We start from the raw sequence: 21,303 nt of genomic DNA, 5'->3' as shown, positions 1-21,303 counted from the left end.
GGACCCGGAAGGCGATACGTCATGCCGTGATAAATCGAGTGATATGATTTTTTCGCGATAGATGGAGTTTTTGACGCGAATTTTATTATCTCTGGAAGTCAATTTGAACTCTTATTTTTGCTAGAAATGGTGACTTGTTGAACGCGTCTTTTAAGAGAATCATTGCCATTCTATTTTAGGAGCTATTGTTATTTATTCAAGAGTGAAACTGCTTTCCACTTATTACATCACTAAGGCCCAGAACAGACGGTGAAACTGCAACGAAACTGCAACTGCTAGTTACTTTTGAGTTGCATCTAAGTTTCTGCCATAGCGTCCATTGAGAGACCACACATGACGCGACCAGTTTGAAACTTTCAGTTTCATTCATCAAAATCATCAGAAAGTTGCAGTTTCGTTGCAGTTGCGTTTCACCTTCTGTTCTGGGCCTAAGTCATTTTTCTCAAAAAGTCATAAGGCAACTAACTTCAAGTTATTTCTTTGTTTCATTCAATCGTCACTTCTATTACCAAAGTTCAGGTAAACAGTGAGCAATCGAACAAAGAAGTTTCCTCAGAACACATAAATCCACAAACAAGGTTTGTTCAAAAAGTGAAATAAACATCCTTACTTACTCCCGAACTCCTTCGAACGGATTCGTTCTATTTGTCTATTGCCATGAATTTTCCCGCGTTTCGGCAAAGCTACAAAGATGGCGAACGGCGGAAAAATGAACACAAAATAAACTTACTCGTACATGTTTGCTGAAAAAGTTTAGTTGATGTTTCGTTATTTTCGAGAATATACGATAACATAGCGTTAGAAGTTACAAGCAGTAGGTAAGTATACCTACCTGAAAACGATTTCAAGCAGATATTTTGATTAAATATATCGTTAATACTTGAAGATTTAATAAATAGGGTTTGGGCGACAACAGTTCAACAAGCTAAATATTTTAGTATCTTAATTAGCTAATTAATTATGCTGTTGTAAATAGATGCTTATTTGCAATAAAAAACAATTTACTTTGTTTAATGTATGCGAAGTATTATACAGGGTGTCCCAAAAATAGTGTCAAGCCGAAGCCCAGTGGTAGAGCATCATTAGGGCTAGCCGAATCACGGCCCCTTTTGATAGTTTTCGAGTTATGATTTATTTACAACATTGGGATTTCGTTTACATTTGTGTTATGGATGTAAATTCTTCTAAATCAGCTAGGCCTAGTATTCATCTAATAATAATAATTTAAAAATCAGGCATGTAACTTGACTACCTATTCGCGCCACAGTTACCAAAAAAGTGCCTAAGCACAGAAATTTAAAACAATCATTTATTTATTTATTATATTATCATAACTCGAAAATTATCAAAAATCGCGGAACATACTTACATGGGGGTGATTTGGATAGCCCTAGTGATGCTCTACCTCTGGGCTTAGGCTTGATGCTACTTTTGGGACACCCTGTACGTACTTACCTAAGTTAGTTCCTACTTCAAAAAACATCTTAAATTATGCACAATAATCATTTTACATAATACCTACCTACATATTTATTCACTTCCATCTAGCTGCTATAGTTTCTTTTTAAAATCTAAATGTACCTACATTGTACCTACTCGTATCTTATTTTGTCCAAAGATCTATTCTTTCTCTCGCCGCTTCAATAAAGTGAAATTAAATACACACATAAACTGTACACTGAGACAGATAAATAACCGTGTCTCGCTAACGTATTGTCTACAAATACATCGATACCTTCAGGTTCAATTGTCGTATAAACCAAAACCCTACTTTTCAGGAGAGCCAAAAAACGTTTTTTTTTTTTAATAAAAAAATCGTAACTTTTTTATTTGAGAAGTTATAAAAAAATGACCAAGAGAAAACATTTTTCAATTCTTGCGATGAAAAAGTCTAGATATTTAAAAAATGGGCATCTTCAATAGTTTTAAAGTTAGCTTGGAGTTACGTCCTTAAAAAAGGCACTCGGTGGTTTATACGACCCATTATATTGGACCTAAAAATAACTCTTTACGTCGTATTTGATTTTTTAGTAAACACGAGACTGAAATTGATGGCTTAAAGACCATTAGATGTAATTTTTTTGGTTTATACACCCATTGATAAAGTGATTTATTCAAATGTATTATTAAAACTATACATGTAAATAATGTATTGTTTACTATTTCCAGGCTTTTGTTGTTTAGAGAATTTGCACAAAGATATTTAACAGTGTAAAAACTATATTTGGTTGAGGTAGAAATAATAAATTTGCTTGCATACGAAAAATAACAAGTTTATTGTTTTTTTTTTTACAATTTTGCAGGAAAATTATGGCAAAACTAATAATTTTAAACAAAACTAATCACCATAAATTTTGAACAAAAAAATACAATTACAGCAAAACATTAAGACAGCTTTCCTGGTTCTCTGCTGACGCATATTGAATTCGTTTGGTTAAATTTTGCATAAAGAGAAGAGCCCCAGTATGCTCAAGAGAAGGATTTGTAATTTTTTGAGAATTTCTCTAAGGAATTTATATCTTTACAAGAAACCCAAATTTAAATTACAGCTAAAAGTAAAGGCTAGATGACAAAATTTCCATTATTTGTCCGTCAGACAGATAATTAGAAAATATTAGACTCATATTTTTTATTTTCTTTTATAATTAAATAATAACAGTGCTACATAGAATTGAAATGGCGCGATACGTCACGTTTGAGTAGAATTTTTATTCAAAAGTGACGTCACGCGACATTTCAACTCAATATAACACTGTAATTATTCGATTATGGAAAAAATATGAGTCTAATATTTTCTAATTATCTGTCTGACGGACTAAACAGAATTTCGATTTCATTACCTAGTCATCATCCCTAATAGTACTTGTAAAGTAATAAATTATTACAGAGCATATCAAAAGGATATAAATAGCCTTCATGAGCACACTATGGCTTGTTTTCTTTGTTTAAAAGTCTTGAATTCATCACATTTAGTCGAGATCAATTCACGAATGTACTGGACCTGGAAAGCAAGCTTATATGTATACCTACCTATCTAGTTATTATCTTTAAAAGTAGAAACAATCAACTTTCTTTAACTTTATAATTAAGAAAAACTTACTTACTGTCCATACATACTATGTGATGCAATAAATAAATGAATATGAATATGAAACAGATAATTACCATATTGAATACGTGGACTTACGACGTAGGATCCAAATATCTGGCCATATGTCTTTGGGCGTAAAAACCATTTTCAATTACGAGAGAGTTTTACATCCTGGCTTAAAAAAATGTATGGTTGATACATCTTAGCAAAAATACCAAAAACAAGCGTTCGGTTTTTACATCGTTTATAAGGTATTTATTTATCTTTTAGGCTATAGTTTTTTGGGGCGTATAAACATTTTTTTAGCGAATTTCAATATATCGAATATACAGCTCGATAGAGAAAAAAATTCTGATTAAAATGGTATATATAACTCAATTTGGCCAAAATGGTTTATACGACAATTGAACCTGAAGGTGTCGACATAGTTCAAAATAAACGCCTTGAGTAAGGTGCAATCCGATAATCGGATTCCACGGGATCCGCCGAGATTTTTACCGATTAAAGCGATGGCGCGATTAGAAGATGGACGATGGAATAGCTTTCCGATCAGAGCCTTCGTTGACAGAAAATGTGATTTTAAAACTGATAGATATGTGCAAACAGGCGGCAGATATAATTAATATTAAGGAAATAAGATTTCAGTTACTGAAACCTGCTCGATTTGGTTGGTGGTAGGACTTGATCTAATTCCGCCTGGCTAGCTACCACCACCTTACCTAGTCTGTCGCCGTAACAACAATTTTAAGAATTGTTGTATTCTGGCAGTTGAAAGTACCTAAGATAGCCTGTCCTCTGTGGTTGAGGATTGTGGCTCGCTTCTACCTTCGGTCCGATCATCACTTTCTATCTAGTGAGGTGCAGTGGTTACAAAAATATTTTGGCTCCATCTGAATATTGCAGTTTAACTTTTAATATCCTTCGTCTAAATTTTCCTAGTGCGATATCTTTAAAAACCACGGACATGAGACTCGGACCTTTCAGTTGTCTCATACAGATTACACTTACAATCACGATGTTGAGATCTTAACGCAAATAGAGCACTAACCACAACTAGTAGTGCCAGTAAGTAAAGGAGAGGGTATTCGTAGCTTCCTTATTCGCGTAATTAATTGGAGCTAACGCATAGTGTCGAATCACGAGCGTTAAGTAATTACGCCACCGTTGCTAGAACGGACGCGATGGTGGAATCGCTCGCTTCTTATACATGTTAACTTTTTCATTGGTTCTTCCTATTTCATCATATCGGATCACAGGCAATAAGTGAGTTATTAATATGCTGCATCGTGAAGTTCTTGACTAGGACAGTGGCGATGGTAGAGTCGCTAACTTCTTTAAACTGAAAAACGTTCTGTTTATTGATTCTTTGTAAGAACTTGATCTTTGAATAAAGATTAAGTAATGCGAGATAAGGATAGCATCTTCTTATATTTACTGTAAAAGAGTACTTCTTTTATTTTTGTTCTTTTTCGTCTTCAACTCGGCAATTTTACACAAATTAGCATTATTTTTATGCAAGGCAATTTGACCGCAATCACACCTGATGTTAAGTGAAATGCAGACTAGATTTTCAAACAACAGTAATAATGACTGGCAGAGATAGGTAAATTACAAAATCCTGACAAAGCTAAAATCTAACTTACTGAAAATAAAATTATGTAATGAATTTTATCTCAAAGTTATCGATCGACTCAGGAATAGTCCCCGCGATCGCAGTATGCAGTTTTCGCCTAATTGCCGAACCCACTCCGGCTGATGACATTAGCATTTATCGCTTTGTTTTAGAATAAACGCTTGATTACGTTCGAATAGCCGGGATTTTCGCTGACAAATGGACTGAGTTAATTTGGATGAGATTGTTCGAGATTGTTGAACTTTTTCTTGCAAATCTAGGAGATGAGAATCATCTATTTCCACTTCTGCTTCCCCTACACTACAGCATTTTATTATCTTTTATTACAAACATCTATCTTAAGTCAGACAAAATATACATTTATTTCTAAAGTAAGTCTTTAGTTTTTTATCCAAAGTTTTAAACCTGCAATGTCCTTACAAAAATGAAACAAAATAGCCACCAAGTAGTATCTACATTATTTTGTTAATCACATCCTGAAAATCGAACTGGAGTGATAGAATGATAGGAATACTGAACCTCCGGAGAGATTTCTCGTCAAAATCGGTCCAGCCGTTTCAGACATGTCTCTGTTTTTTTTATTGGGTACCATAGTTACCAATTTCTATAAAAGCTTTTTAAATATAAACACGTAGGCACAGAGTAGTGGGGTGACGTAGGTAGGGTTATTAATTCTTTTTTATTTGTACTCACTCACCTATAGATTGGAAAGCAAAATGTCTCAAGGGGAGGTAGTAACGTGCCTCAAGGATCACACTCGCAAACTTTTCCGACGCATAAATACTCGCGGATTCACTTTCAATCTCAACTCGAACCGTGGATTTCATCCAATTTACGATCCAGCTCGAGCTGAGGATTGAAATGGATTTAAATGACGAAAGTGTGGAGTGAAATCAAAACTTTTGCGTTTTATTGTGTCTGTCTACGTGAAAATAAATAAGTGTAGGTTCTTGCTAGAGCGTCTACCTTCGTGATACATTTGAAAAGAAGCTGACTAGCTGCCATAGAGTGCCTGACTGCTGTAAATGACTAGTGTGCTGGCTGTTCCAGACTGCGGTAATTTAATAAAATCGTATTTTCAAAATTTCAATCAATTACTGAAATCTTTTGTAGACCTTATTCAATATTAAGATCTTAAATATAAAGCAGACCTTTACTTTACGAAAAAGGGTTTCATGTACATACCTAAGTAAGTATCTAATGTTCAGGATCACAAAATACATACAAGTATTAAACCCTAAAAAAATAACAAGGTTTCAAAGTATTAATTAGTAGTTAAAACCAAGGCTACAACGTTATCCTATTAACTCTTCACGAAGAAAATCATAACATAGTAGTTAGGTACCATGTAGCTAATTACCTATGTAGGTACTTATATACGTACTATATGAATTTCAAGTTAAATCGGCGCGAAGAGATGTGAAATGAATCTTCGTTGATAATAAATCGGCAGATTGTCTGAAGTTTAAGTAATGAACCGGCGACAGCCTTAATTAGACAACTTCGGCCATTTGCATGTTATGGGAAAACTTCGGGGCACCCTTCGCTGCAAGATTATGAACAATCGATAAATTACTCGTTTAAATTCGCGAGTTTCAGTGTAAAAATATTTTACATTTTATTAAATGTCTCGTTCATTTATTTTCCATTTCTTGTAACAACAAAAATCGCATCCTAACAGTAAGACCGTCTAAAATAAGCTATTGGTCAGTTTTAATTTTACTTTCTTGGTATGAAAAGGACGACTGTCAAAACTAAACTTTAAAAACCATAACTCTTTCAATCTTATTCGTTTCTATTATATTTCTGTCAATTTCTATGAAAGGTAGAGTAAGGAAAAATTTCATGAAAATTTAAGTGTTCAAAACAGCGATACAGACTGACTGTCGACATCAAAGTTAAAATACCAACTTATATTTTAGGAAAAATAGAGTTTCCGTTTATGTAATTAATTAATTTTTTATAATCTTTGGTTGGACTTGTAACCAACGCACCTATTTGCATGTAATAGGAAAACTTTTTGCCAGCCAGTCTGCGATGCCAAATCTGAATTCATTTTTAATTTTGAGTTTGAACTTCAATGCATCCTCTTTGGATATTCCAAATTTGAATTTAATTCTTATTTCTTTGTAATTGGCCAGTAAGTAAAAGTTTTATCCTGCAAAATCCGGCGAAAACAAATGAAGCGTAAGTTTTTTAATATCTGTTTTTAATCAACGACAGTTCCAAACCTTATTTTATGAAAGAAGTAAGTGAAGTAAAAGGGTCTAAAGATTAAACAGTGCTAAGACTGTTTTATTTATTACGAGTACTTACCTATATTTTTTGTATTTTCTGTAGTTAATAGGATCCAATCATACCTAAATACGAGCCAATCTTATGTAACTTTTAGTGGTTTCTTCGGCAGGACCTTATCGCTAAGAAATCTCCGCTATAAGGAAATTGAATCAACGTCGATTTTAAATCACCGGCCCAACAAAACTTGAGACTGCAATTTAAAAAATGTATTTTACGGAAAAGATTGAATGATTTATATTTAATTTCCTTTGTAGCTAAGAATAAATATAACTTACCTAAATTTAGTTAGAGAAAAGGGTAAAATCGTAATACTTAACTATCTAAGTTAAACCTTACAAACATACACTAACTAAGAAGAATTAATATATCCCCATTACTTTCCCCATATCAGTCGAAGGCACCTGCACTCGTACATCGCCAGTCCATCACCGGAGATTACCCTAAGCCTGTGGCCAAATTGGAGATTCCCCTGTCGCACTGCAAGGGCCTGACGCCTGACAAATTGTTATCCGCAAATACACTGCCGTGTGAGAATTGAAACTTATAACCGGGCGTTACATGTGATTTTCGTGAAACACAAATAATTTTATGCTTTTTAATAGCTTTATTTGATGAGTACTCAAATATTATTGCTTATTATAAAAAAAAACAAGTAAATAAGTACTACGCCATGGAACCAAAGCAGCCCACAATAATATAGTAGTACGTGCCCACAGCAAAACACAAACATCCTACCTATGCGAGTACTTTTTTAATCATTATTTTAGCTCAGAAAAATAAGCTGCAACAAAACTTAAATGGCTGTGATGGCAAGAAATACGGCTACTACATGAAGAAAAAATTTTGAACCCTAAGTTTTACTTTTTTATTAATGCTCCAATCATGGCTCCAGCGTAAACCTACACTTGATGAACAAAAGTAATTCAAGTTCCACCCTAAGCAGTTTACTAAAGTAAATTCGCTGTGTTTGTAAGGCATCATCTGCAATCGTCAACTGCTAACTGAATAGTAACGCCTATTTAACGGTTATTAGCAAAATAGTTTTACGGTGATATGGCAACTAATTTTCTGTCCGTAAATGCTTTGTATGTAAACCCGATTAGTAAAATTGCAAATTAATAAAGCGTAATAAATATGTTTGTGTTAATTTACAGCCAAAGCTAAACACAATGATGCCTATTATGGTAATTTATTGATTTTAAAACTAACTCGGTCATTCTACTTGAAAAGGAACGCCCACGTAAGATACGTTCTGAAACTTATACGACAATCTGTTTAGACATAGAAGTTTCAACTTCCTAAAAAAACAGGTGTCTATGTAGTACCTATTAAAATAAAATTAATTTATGAACAGTAACTATGTTAAATAGAAATCTTAGTTTTTAATACAAAAAAACGTTGTTTTACGTGAAAATCTAAACGTCAAATAAGCTGTCATCGTATTCAAGTTTTGGAACGACCCGCAATAATTCGCAAAACGTCAAACGTGCTACTTGCGTGTGCTTTGATGAAAACTGATTTTTTATTTTAAACTATTGTTATCTAGCAATTTCTTTGAGAAACATAGTGTTTTGTGACCACAAATGATGGCTGGAAAGCTGAACAAATTTGAAACGCCCAGCTCGGCTAGCTCTGATAGGTAATACGTGTGTTTGTAACCTAACGAAATGTTTGTGTGACCAGCTGGCTAGTGTCAATATAAATTACGGTGCATAAGTTAAATTTTTCAGTGCTGAGTTAGTCATCAGAGAGTTGTTGGGTCTGTCGCGCGCGGTGCTTGAGTGCTGGAGGTGTTTGCGGTGTATAACGCTACCTGTGAAATAACCTCTTCGTGCACGCATTGTGATTTATTTTTAGACTTTTATTTAGTCCATTGGCAAGTCGCTTGGTGCTGAATGGTCGCGGCGTGAGTAGAGCACGTGTTTTGATGCGGTCGTGGACACGTTGGCTCGTATGAGAGGTCGCGATTGTCGCTACTATGGAGCCAGGGTCTCTGGTCATCGTAAACCCGTAAGCTATCCCACCAATTGTTGTAGAACGTCTTGTGACTAGCGGGCGCTTTATTTGTGCTTCCTAATTTATTTTGCCTAATATCCATTCACTCTTATTAGGTTTTTGTTTTCTTAGCACCTAAATTTCACACAGAATAACAAAAACAAACAGCATTCACAGAGTAAAAGTGACCTTTACTGATAAAGTCTTAGTAGAACAACTTCAATCAGTTATGTTGTTTAAAATTAAATAAATAAACAAGCAAGTTATGTTGTTATTATGTATTTCTTTATCAATGATTATAAAAATGTGATTAGAATCTTAAAACAAACGTAACAATGACATCATTTCTGAGATACACCATCTAATAATACCTTATCAATTTAATGTTTACCAACAAGACGCACTAATAAACCAATTAAAGGTAATAAACGTTATTGGAAGAGAGCACTATCTGCATGTCAATTTAGTTTGCTAACACAGACACACATGTTTACGCAGTAAAGTCACAATCATGCTTTATTAGATGAATGAAGATGGGTTTTTACTATTCGTCATAAATGTAAACAGATTTCAGATTTACTCTCAACAACATAATAAGTATGCTACATGTATTAACCTCGTAAGACCGAAGAGTAAATTTTGTCGACTTCTAAGTATCGCCGAATGTGCTTTCAGAAGAACGAATAATTTGAAGTAGTAAACGCCGAGCACTTCGAGTAAAAAAATTTCTATGTTAGAGATTTTCTTTTGCATTCATATTTTCAGGGGCCCTATATAATAGTGCATAGAGCTTATTTTAGGTGAAAAATAATAAAAAAATGATTTCTCTTAAAAGAACATTCGGTATTACAGACTTTAAAAAGGAAAAGTAAATAAATTGTATTTTATACTTTAAAGTAAAACATAAATGTAACCTTCTTAATAAATTAATACTACATAAAGATATAATAATGATATTAATAAATGTAACTGAAAAGGTACAACGGTTTTTATTTTATTTAATGTTTCATAATTAGTACTTTTAAAAGTACTATCGGTTTTATAACATACACTAATGATAGGTCAGAATGTATAAGAAGTAAAGTGAAAATTCATGTTAATTATAATATTTACTAAACTAAAAATCAGAACGTTCTCATGGTAAATTTTCTCAATCATGTCATAATTTTTAAAGTCCAATACTCAATTTCATCTCAATAGAAAAAATATACAAAAATAAAACTTTCACCATCAAGACCGAATGTTCCTTGCAAAGAACTATTATTTTCAAACGAAAAAAAATCTTACAAAACTACTTCAAATTGGGAAAAATAATTTTTTTGCTTGTTTAGCAGTATTTTAACTTAAATTATACTGATCAGTTTTGCAATTAAACTACGTTAACGCGAAGAAAAAAAATTAATCGCACATCACGTCTTCTCGGACGAACCACCTTGTCAAAGGAAAATCATAATTTGACAGTGACGTTTTGTTTTTTTTATATTAATAAGTTTGGATACCTGATTTTGAATACTTTAAGCCATAGACTATCACTCTTTTTTTTCGATAGGCGCGAATTTTTAAACTTAAATTTATCGCTAAAGTTTTAGTTCCTCTGAAGGCACATCCGGCGATACTTCGAAATCACCTCCGAAAATGTCTCGGCGTTACTGACTACAAAGTTTTAGTTCCTTCTGATGCACATCCGGGCTTACGAGGTTAAGATAAGTCAAATTTCACAGTTTCTGTGTACTTTTGAATAGGCATTATTTTGAGACATTTATGTCTCAAAATAATTTTAATTGATCCATTAATTTAAATTATTGGGTTAATTATTAATTTAAATTTTAATTGATGGGCCAAAAAATGTAACCTCAAGCATTTTGTAAGACCTTTAAAAGGACATTTTCAGACAGTTTCAAGACAATAAATTGGCAAAAATGTTTCATTGAGAATTTGGCAAGCATAGTAATGATGTCAAATAAATAGCTTTTCTTCTATGCAATGCTCCTATACAAGTATCTTAAGTTTACTTTTCTTCGATCACGAAACCCCAAGGCTACCTGAAAAAAAAACGTTATTTTTATTGTGGTACCTTTATAACAGTGACATAATGTCTTACATCCTTTCTTTTAAATGAATTTCTATAAGCACCATTCATTCCGTTACATAAATAGCCATTGTGTTTAACAGGTGGGAGAACATAAAGTATTGATTAACACTGAACATTATTTAACGATTGTTTGTTCTACGTAATTAATTCACCATGCTACCGCTGTATCAACATTCCATATGCTTAAGATAAGGATAAATTTACAGTAAAATCAATAACCAAAACGCTATCTTTAATTATTTTTAGCAATGTTTATGTCAAATAAAAATACTGCACTTAACAAGAGGTAATTGTGTAGAAATGTTTTTGTTTGGTATTTCCTTGCGGATCTCTCATGTCAAGTGTTGTAGATTTGTTTGTAGGTTTGTGTCCGATTCGAAGCAAATATTTTGTCTGATGAGTGATTAGATTCTAAATTAAATTGCATGATGCAATGTTTCTAAAATGGTCGCGCAATTTGTTGTCTTACTTTCATCATTCCAGTCTGGCTCATCTTTACGTTATCAAGAATTCATAACGGTTATCTTGATAGTATTAATACTATCATTATTATCAATGCAGCGTACATTTGTAGTATTTATAGTGCATGTGGGTGTTAGTCACTTATCAGTTTCTTTATTTAAGAATGGCACGGAAATTCTGCTGAGACGTCTATGTCATGTGTGCTGCTGAGATGTATGTCTCTATTTAAAAGTCTTTTACTCCTCTTTCTTCTTTTGCATCTACAGTGTAGATTCTATTCTACACCAAAATGCTGTAAAATAAAAAGCAGCCATTATAGAAATCACATTTCTGTCAACACTGGCTCTGTCCACCCAAAGGGCCAGGAACTCTGTGTTCCTGCTATTTTATACAATCAAGATGAATAAGCCCAGGCGCAGACCACCCGAACATAAGGTCGTCAAACAACTTTCAATAGTCACAAGTCAACAATGTTCTTTTAGTTTTTTTCTGGTTTAAAAGACGTGGCAAAAGTTTCTAATTTAGTCTTCTGCAAGGGCTCATTGCTGGACCTCTTCTTTATCTATAGGAAAAATAGGATCAAATCCTGTTGAGTAGGTAACTATAATTTCACTGTGCTGTGAATTAGGATAATATATTATGGTATAACTAACTGCTAAAAGGCCTCTCGTTAAAGAGACGTAGGAAGAAAAAGCAATGTCTGCGACTTTCTAGATTCGAACTCAAGAACGAAGGTTACATTGTCTGCACAATAAATTGTTAGCATTGCACACGAATGACTAATTTTAACAATCGGAACACTAATATGGAGTATTCAATGGTCTAGTAGGGTTTAATAATCGTCGCGAGAAGCGCCTAAAATCTAGAATTCTAGATGATGGTAGCGCAATACCGTCGTAGAAATCGAGGCCTTTGTCTAGTAGTAGACATGACGTCATTTGGCTGAAACGGACGATTAAATGTTGTGATGTTACTAACCAGGGGTTAAAGTATGACAGGTGCTCGACGTAAGGACTCGCGGCAGACGGGGTCGTAAATAACTTTTGTGATAGAGAAGCACACGCACAATTACTGGAATATCGATAAAAGGTGTGTGTGATGTGAGTCATCGCTAATATGGCTGTAGGTAAAAGTTTTGAAGAATATGCATGATATGTGATCTCCGTTGCACGTTTTATTGCACCGTCTGCCCGTAGTCTTTGTGCCAAGTAAAACTAAAGCTGGGCTGCACCATCTTACTTTAACTTTGCCAACGTCAAAAATCTGTCAAACTACATACAAAAAGCACCGGTTAACGTTATAGTTACGGTCAAAGTTAGGTGGTGCAACTCAGCCTAAATGTTTCGTAGTCAATATGTTTATATAACGACAGTCGCTGATCATCATTTTCCTCGCAGCGACACGGAACTGGCGCTGGAGTTGAGCGAGCAAGTGTTCCTGGACGATGACGAGTATGCGAGCAGGGCGCCGGCCTCGCCCACCACCGTGCCCAATGTGCGGCCTTATAGACCCCCCTCCACAGGTGAGACACCTTCATCATCAGGCTGCAGCATGCTGGAGTTGAGCGAGCAAGTGTTCCTGGACGATGACGAGTATGCGAGCAGGCCACCACCGTGCCCAATGTGCGGCCCTACAGACCCCCCTCCACAGGTAAGAATAACTTCATCATCATCACCCCTTAATTGATGTTTATTGTCCGTAGTGCATTCTTTTCATAAAGGTTACTAAACCTTTGTTTGTCACCTGTCATCCGCTTTGCAACGGAGGGAAGTCGAACCTTAACTTCGAACTCCTATGTTCTTCTGATTAATTTCGTTGCGGGTCCAATGACAGTTTAACTTTCCCCTGGGACAAATTTAACCTTCACTGGGTTTTTATTGGCGGCCAAGCTGTAGATCCTGGCTACACAGGAGTTTCAGTGGTGGGAACGAGTGGGAATAGTCTATCATCACCCAAGCCCAAAAGTCAGCAATTGCCACCAACAAGGTGTCCCCTTATTTATTAATTTATCAAAAAAAAGGTCCCGTTAGCCCCTCGTACTAAGCTACGTAAATATGCTTGTGTCACGACGAGTGAGTTCACCACAATAGTCGAGCGGCGCAGGGATCGAACAAACGAATTGGTGACCTTATACCGCTTGCATCAGCTGAAACTAATGAATGCAAGCCGTTACCAACCGGCCAAGCTGGAAGTTATTGTGGGTGGCCTCTATGTTTATCTGAAGTTCCTGTAGCTAAAATTATGGTAATGAATCATCAGCAAAATCGGTCTCTATCGATTCCAAACCGATTGCAATCTGTAAGGGGTCCATAACAAGGAAAAGGTCCATGGAAATCGAATCCCCGATGGTCCACATTCAGTATGCGAATAAGTCAGTCAATCCAATGGAGTACCGGGCGGATATCAATGAACCGTTTCCTTGAAATGATCAGAATAGCATATAAGCTGTGATTATTTAGGTTACTTTTATCGAACGTGGAAGAAAACATTAAAAGCCTAGGCGCAGACCACTGACATTTAGTTGGCCGATAGTTGGGTCGGGCTTAATCAATATGGACAAATGGACATGTATGAAAGTGCGCTCATTGGTATCGGCCGATTCTTCATACAAATTAGAATCGGCTCCAACTATCGGCCGATTAAAAGTCTAAGAAAGCTAGTGATTGATCAAATAATTGCTACATGCTCCATTTTCAGTGTGCCCACTATCTACGTCATTCGTCATTCATATCTCGGTGACCATGACCCACATCGGCTCATTCACAGTTGGCTCCTATATTGCCCTGACCTGTTTCCGATCTTACACAGTAACTTTATTTCTGGCCTTGTATCACTTATTTTCGTTGGAATAAGTGAATGACTCGATTTACCGTTGCCAGTGTCAAGGTTGTCAGAGTTGACAAGTTATTTTAAGAGTACGATAATACGTGAAAAGTACTATTAACTAACTTAAGAAATCATGTTCATTTTACAGATAAAATTATCGGTGGGAGTTTAACTGTCGGAACCACAAAAGAATAGAATTCAGGAAATACATGTATGAATGCATGATAATATACTAAAATAATGTCACTATCACATTGTGTCTATCTGGTTTGGTTACTTATTATAATTCTGCCAAGATTAGATGAACTTCCGTGTGACTTGTAAACTTTCCGTCGCGAAGGCCGACAATAAAATGACTACGACATTGGCAAAGATTTTGCTTTATAAGAATTTCGACAAAATCTGTGTTGTAGACAAAACAAATATCGACCTATCGATTTATGCTTCCCACAAATGAGAATTCCGAGCTGCATCTTTCAAAATAAAATCAAAATCAAAAATATTTATTCAGTTTAGACCACAAGTGGCACATATGAACGTCAAAATATAGTAAATAATAAAAAAGAAAAGGTAGCCCTTATGGGGCGCTTTACATGTCTCCTTATCTTTTGGGCCCTACCAGCGCTTCGAGACAAACATAGGTATATGGCAAGTGCTGAGAAGAAACGCCGGAACAAACTCAGTTTCAAATGAGAACTATGAATGCAGTCCTATAATGATTAGTTATTTCAGATCAATCAACTTGATGCCTTTCGTGATGTCTGCAATAGTTTATCGATATCTTCAGACAATCTTTTATCAATATCGAATCATCATGACTATATTTGGGTACTTATCAAAAACATCGCAATGAGTCATTGCGGCAGTAAAGACGAATGTCAATAAAGTTGTTCTTATCAGTCGCATGCAAATGTTACGTTCAATTTATGTTTTGTGTTGTTATCTAGTAAATCCGTGAAGTACAAATGTGTGACTCTATTGACCTACCACATCCTACGAGTATAAGTATTTTAGTTCTTTCTTTTTTAATTGAGTTGCAAGGTTGCAACATATCATATTAAAAATAAAAATTATTTATTGTCTCATCCAAAATTTATGTTACAATTAAAATTAAAAGTAGAGTAACTACAGGAAACAAAAGGCCATGAGGTTCAGCTCAAGCTGCCTCGAGAGCAAGTCCCGGGCTGCGCTGTTTTTAAACCTTGCCCAGCTCTCTGAAGGTAACAGTTGAAGCAATTTGAAATGGCCAATATTAGAGAACTAAGCAAAATAATGTAACCTTTTCTACGATAATTAATTAAACACAGTAAAAAGATAATCAATAGGCGTGTGACTTAAAAGCGCGGAAATACGAAAACAGGTTTTCAAGTGGAGATCACTTCTCAGAAATCGTAGTTTAGTTACGAGGACTGCTAGGTCGATGAACCGGCTTCTGGTTATAGCTGGCACTCTGGCAGTAACTGCGTGATATAAGCGGAAAAGCCTTACTCTTTGGCACTATGGACTGCAATCGGTTGAAATGAGGAACTGCTAGTGCTTGCAAAAGTTATTTTATTAGGCATATGCCTCTAAATTAATTACCCCCATTGCGCATCGTTGGCTGACAGGTGATCTTTCCATTTATCAAGCACTCCAATTATTACTAAGATGTCCAATTTATCAACAACAAAATAGCTGTGAAGTTAAATTTATCGTTTTCTTGGATTTTTTCCGCAAAACACATCAAATTCTTAGAACATTCTTAGAAAACCAACATTCGCGTATGACTCAGGCTATGAGACGAGATATACGGTCGGACGTGCATTGCACCCAGTGTGCCAAAAGTGAGTCGTTTAGCCGAAACGACCAAGCAAATTTAGATCATTCTAGGAAGCCTTGAGATAATGCACTAAGTCTATTTTTGCGTGCAATAAAAAGAAAATCAGTACCACGTAATGTTTTCATTGCCCTTCGAATCGCACAATCGCGTTTCTTATCGGACAATAAGCTTCGTTTTGTGAAACTAAATGTTTATAATAACCGTCATGTGACTCGATTACTTCCTGCAATAATGGAGTAATGTCACAAGAATCTTGTTTATTATTTGTGGGATTTGAAATCTTTAGTTATCATAATTATGTTTTTTTGCAATAAGCCTTTACAAAATTCTCTTACACTTGACAATAAGTTGAGAAGAAGCAGCATTAGGATCATCATAATTTCCCCCCCTCTTCTTTTCAAAATTTTATTTTTAAACAAATAGGGACAACACCTAGTGCCAATTCTATGTAATTTTTATGAATTATGTGTTATGTGTCTACCTAGTTGGGCGTGGAGGAAGGCACGTTGTGTTTGTTTGTATTCATAGATACGTTATCATTAGGTATTGCGATGATAATAATATCATGCGCATCAAACTTCTTGTATGTTAGCATAACATCGTCATTTCATAGATCCAACTCTATGAGGGAATCGCGGTAAGAAAAAATATTGAAATAGGCAGATGTTTTTCAGGCAAGCAAAATATATGCGCATAGAAAACGGCAGTGTGCAGAAACAAAATCTAGACATACCTACGCAAATATTCAGGTGAAAATATATACAGTTTCAAAAAAATATACAAAACTGCCTTTAGGTGAAAATAGTAATTGTCGAAAATGGCGCCATGTGCATCGAAAATAATCAAATGAAATCTACACTTAAATTAAACATTATAAAGAGGTAAAGTTTGTGTGTTTGTATATTTGTTAAATTGTAAGGGGTAATCTCGGGATCTACTGAACCGATTTTAAAAATTCTTTCACCAATAGAAAGCCACATTGCTGAGTGTTATAGGTTATAATATGTATAAAAAACCGAAAAATTCCACGCGGGCGGAAATCAAGTTCTTATATAAAATAACAAAGAAAACATGTAATGATATCATGTGATATAAGGTGATAGTGATTAAGCTGCTATCTGACCCTTCATTGATATAATGATAATGATTATTATTATCTTTTATCAAGTTGCATCGTACTTATCAGTCCATAATAAATCAATCATTAATACTGCTAGGATAGTAAGCCAATTGATATTACCTACTCTGGATCCGTGACCCAGTGATTCACATATCGCGAAATCAGTCGCGTTGCGGCTTCGAATCCTGCTTGAGCCAAATGTATCAGTGATGAGAACGTGCATCGTGCATTTATTTATATTTGGATTGCCATCTTAGTTTACGAACAGGTTTTCTATTTTTATTAATCCATGTTTTAACACTCGACAGCAGATCATACTATATTTATTTTTGTTGCAAAACAACATAATAAAATACTTACCAGTGTTTGAATTAAGTTTGCAAGCAACTGTCCATGTAAGGACTTTATAAAGGTAGCAGAAAGGCGCTGGGGGGTTACTCCGAAAAACGTTATCCGAAGTTTCGAAGTTGCCATCCGTCTCACGCAAAGCGAGATGCCAGCATGAGTAATAGTGACAGATAGACCCGAAAATATGTAAACAGCGTTTCAGAGTAGTCCTGCTTGCTGGATGCTGGCCGATACCAACCGGTCAGTCTGGCAATTATTGGGGGAGGCCTATGTTCAGCAGTGGACGTCCTGTGGCTGAAATGATGATGATGAACTTAGCAAGTACCTGTGAATGAGAATTTGTCCATCAATGCTTTTATTTCAGTAATTATATTTATAACAAAAGGCGTGAAAATAACATCACGGCGAGAAACAATGCCGAATCCCACTCGGTCGATAAGAGGCATTGTTCGACGCCAATTGGGGACGCATGCCTTCCTAATGACAACATTCATTTAGGGCTCAGTGTTTGTTTTAATAGAAATAACGAAGATGAGTATGGTTTTAATCATAATCAAGGCCTTATGTTTGCCACAAAAAATCTTCTCAGCAACTGATTTAATTAGAGTATACTTTTAATTTGCTTTCTTTCTTTCTTCTTTACTTAGATAGGGAATGATTATTTGTATTTACCCATATCAAAATGATTTTGTGGAGTTCAAAAAAGTAGGTTAATTATTCTGTGAAAGACTCAACTTTTTCCATTCATGTGCCTAACGTAGAAACTGAATCAAATATCTACACACCGTTCTTTTATTACGGTTCCAAAGATTTCCTTGAACTCATTATCATTATTTGATGTTAGTTCCCAGTTTCAACAAATTAATTTTCCGGCTAGTTTGATGAAGAAACTTCCAAGTATCATGGAGATTTACATTCTAGTTTGTTTCACCAATGGCCATTTCTTTCAATACTTTAACCTCTTGACCCCTCTAGACGTAACATTCCTGAACACCGGCACTGACTCATTTATATTTCGACCACCCAAGCGACCCACTTGCAAGCCGACTCCGTACGAGCCATTGTTTATCTGAGTAAAGCTGAGGCGACACTAGACGGATTGGCAGTTAGTCGATAAAGCTGTGACTATACAATGTATTTTTTGTCCAAAGACCTCCAAATTATACTTTAAATACGCTAGCTAGTTGATCCTAGATAAAGTGTAATAACTAAAAATAATATTTTGTTGCTAAAATACTATAAAATTAAACCAACATCAAAACAAAAATACGAATAATGACCGCTACCAACCGGGCAATATGAAAATCCTTGGGGGAGGCCGATGTTCAGCAGTAGACGTCCTGTGGCTGAAATGATGATGATGGTGAAAACTTTAAAAACACAATCTGGGGGCACGGCAGTGCCCCCACCAAGTCGAGCAAAAAAGCGGCACGGCCGTACCATCCTTTTCTCGAAGCAATTCAGGCCATTTTCGACCGCCTGTAACTTCGTTGTGGATAAAACTAGAAGGCTGAATTTTCATTAGCTATGCAGGCATTGTAAAGACACGGTATATTTAAAATTTCATTCAATTTGAACCAGTAGTTTAAGAATTATAACGGGTCAAAGTTACTTAATTTTGTCACTCACTGACTGACTCACTGACTCACTGACTCACTGACTCACCGATCATCAAAACTCTAAGGCACTTCTAGCAGACCTAGAAGCTTCAAATTTGGAATATAAGTAGTGTTTGGTGTATGAATCAAGGAAAAACTAAAATATTTGGGGGCACGGTAGTGCAACCGCCAAGTCGAGTAAAATTTTTCAATTTCGGTCCAGTTTTCTAGATACATAACTGCTGTCTACAAAATACAAAAAGAAATGATATTTGGGGGCACGGTAGTGCAACCGCCAAGTCGAGTAAAATTTTTCAATTTCGGTCCAGTTTTCTAGATACATAACTGCTGTCTACAAAATACAAAAAGAAATGAGATCCCATCAAAAACAATACTTGTCAAAAAAACCAAGTCTCGCAACTCAGTTGTTCTACGGTAAAAAGTTGTGAGATCCATGTAATACCAAGTCCAGGCCAGGAAATCTTTAACGTTTTACATAAATATATTGACTTGGCCATCGCATGAAAACACGTGTAAATTAAATTATTTAGTGCGATGGCCAAGTCAATATATTTATGTAAAACGTTAAAGATTTCCTGGCCTGGACTTGGTATTACATGGATCTCACAACTTTTTACCGTAGAACAACTGAGTTGCGAGACTTGGTTTTTTTGACAAGTATTGTTTTTGATGGGATTCAATTTTCCACACTAAAACTGATCGGCTCTCTTGGATGTAATATTCGTGTTTATTCGATGTCTTGAGCCATTTTGTCTCTAAATAAGGTACAGACGAAGCAAATCAAGGTAAATATTGTGGCATCTTGACACGTTCTTCTTTTCCCTTAGCTCTTTTTCCCATTATTTGGGGTCGGCTCTCGCATGTTCTGAGGAGCCAGGACAGTGTCCTGGGTTGTTGAAATATTTTTCTGAGCACGCTCTAAGTCCTTGGCCACCGTGGACCGCCAGGTCGCCAGTGGGCGTCCTCTACCATTCTTAAAAAACCTTTCTTATTATTTGCAACAACATGTTTTTTTTTTTAAGTTTAATTTGCATGTGGTTGTAGTTCGTCGTTTGCTCCCATGTGTTCTCCAGACTGTGCCACGGAGGTCACTGTAGTGTAAACATGGCTTATGACCGTCTGGGAACGCACGATGCTCTGTTGGGAATATAAAACCCACCTATTAACAAACTCTATGATATGCCTACCTAACTCTTGTGTTTCTTTGAACGGTAAATCTATAGTAAAATTATTTGAAGGACAAAAGAACGAATAAAAAAAACTACTAAAGACATTATAATAAAAACTAAATAAACGCCTAGTAATGGCATCATTCAAAAAGCCAAAATGGCTCTGTGGAGTTGTTGTCGAATGGCAGGGTCAAGATGGGGACTAAAACCCGCAATCGCCCTATGGCTGTACACAGCGGTCGTGAGACCGATAATAACCTATGCCTCTGCCGTCTGGTGCGGCAAGGTCAACCAAATGACAACAATACAGAAATTGAGCAGCCTACAACGGCTAGCCTGCATCACAGCAACCGGAGCACTATCAACGACACCAGGGGCTGCATTAAATGCTCTGCTTGATCTTATACCACTGCATATGCATGTGCAAAAAGAAACCAAGCAGAGCACATATAGAATCTGCACCCGCACGAAAGTCAGGGCTTCTCAAAATCTGATAAGACTCAAGGAATCAGTACTTGAAAACAAACTTCTGTGCATGCCCAGTGACGACATGCATACGGAATGTAACTTCACCAAACTATATTCCGTAAACATACCTCCTAGAGACAAATGGCTAGAAGGCCAAATGTCATTTAAGGAAGGTAGTCACGTCTGGTACACGGACGGATCCAAAAAAGAAAATAATGTAGGTTGCGGGATCTACGGAGAGAGGCCTGTAGCTTCGTCCACAACTAAATTTTGCAGAGGGATTTTTAGTGAAACGCAGGTATTCGATTTGAAATCCGTGTTGAACAAAACTCAGTTACAATATGATACAAATTTTTGATGGTG

At 35.8% G+C, this 21,303-nt stretch overlaps 1 protein-coding gene across 1 annotated transcript in view; it reads left to right on the top strand.

The window, feature by feature from the left end:
- The first annotated feature begins 8,506 nt into the window (after positions 1-8,506).
- LOC135077740 (uridine-cytidine kinase-like 1) overlaps positions 8,507-21,303 on the top strand; it is a 38,362-nt gene continuing 25,565 nt past the window's right edge. Inside the window, exons 1-2 of the mRNA XM_063972316.1 lie at positions 8,507-8,661; positions 12,969-13,093. Coding sequence (XP_063828386.1) covers positions 8,606-8,661; positions 12,969-13,093 — 181 coding nt within the window. The 5' untranslated portion in view covers positions 8,507-8,605. The remainder of the gene's footprint in view (positions 8,662-12,968; positions 13,094-21,303) is intronic.

Source organism: Ostrinia nubilalis, chromosome 13, assembly GCF_963855985.1.
Source record: "Ostrinia nubilalis chromosome 13, ilOstNubi1.1, whole genome shotgun sequence".
Lineage (NCBI taxonomy): Eukaryota > Metazoa > Arthropoda > Insecta > Lepidoptera > Crambidae > Ostrinia > Ostrinia nubilalis.
This window is presented reverse-complemented; position numbering and strand designations above follow the sequence as displayed.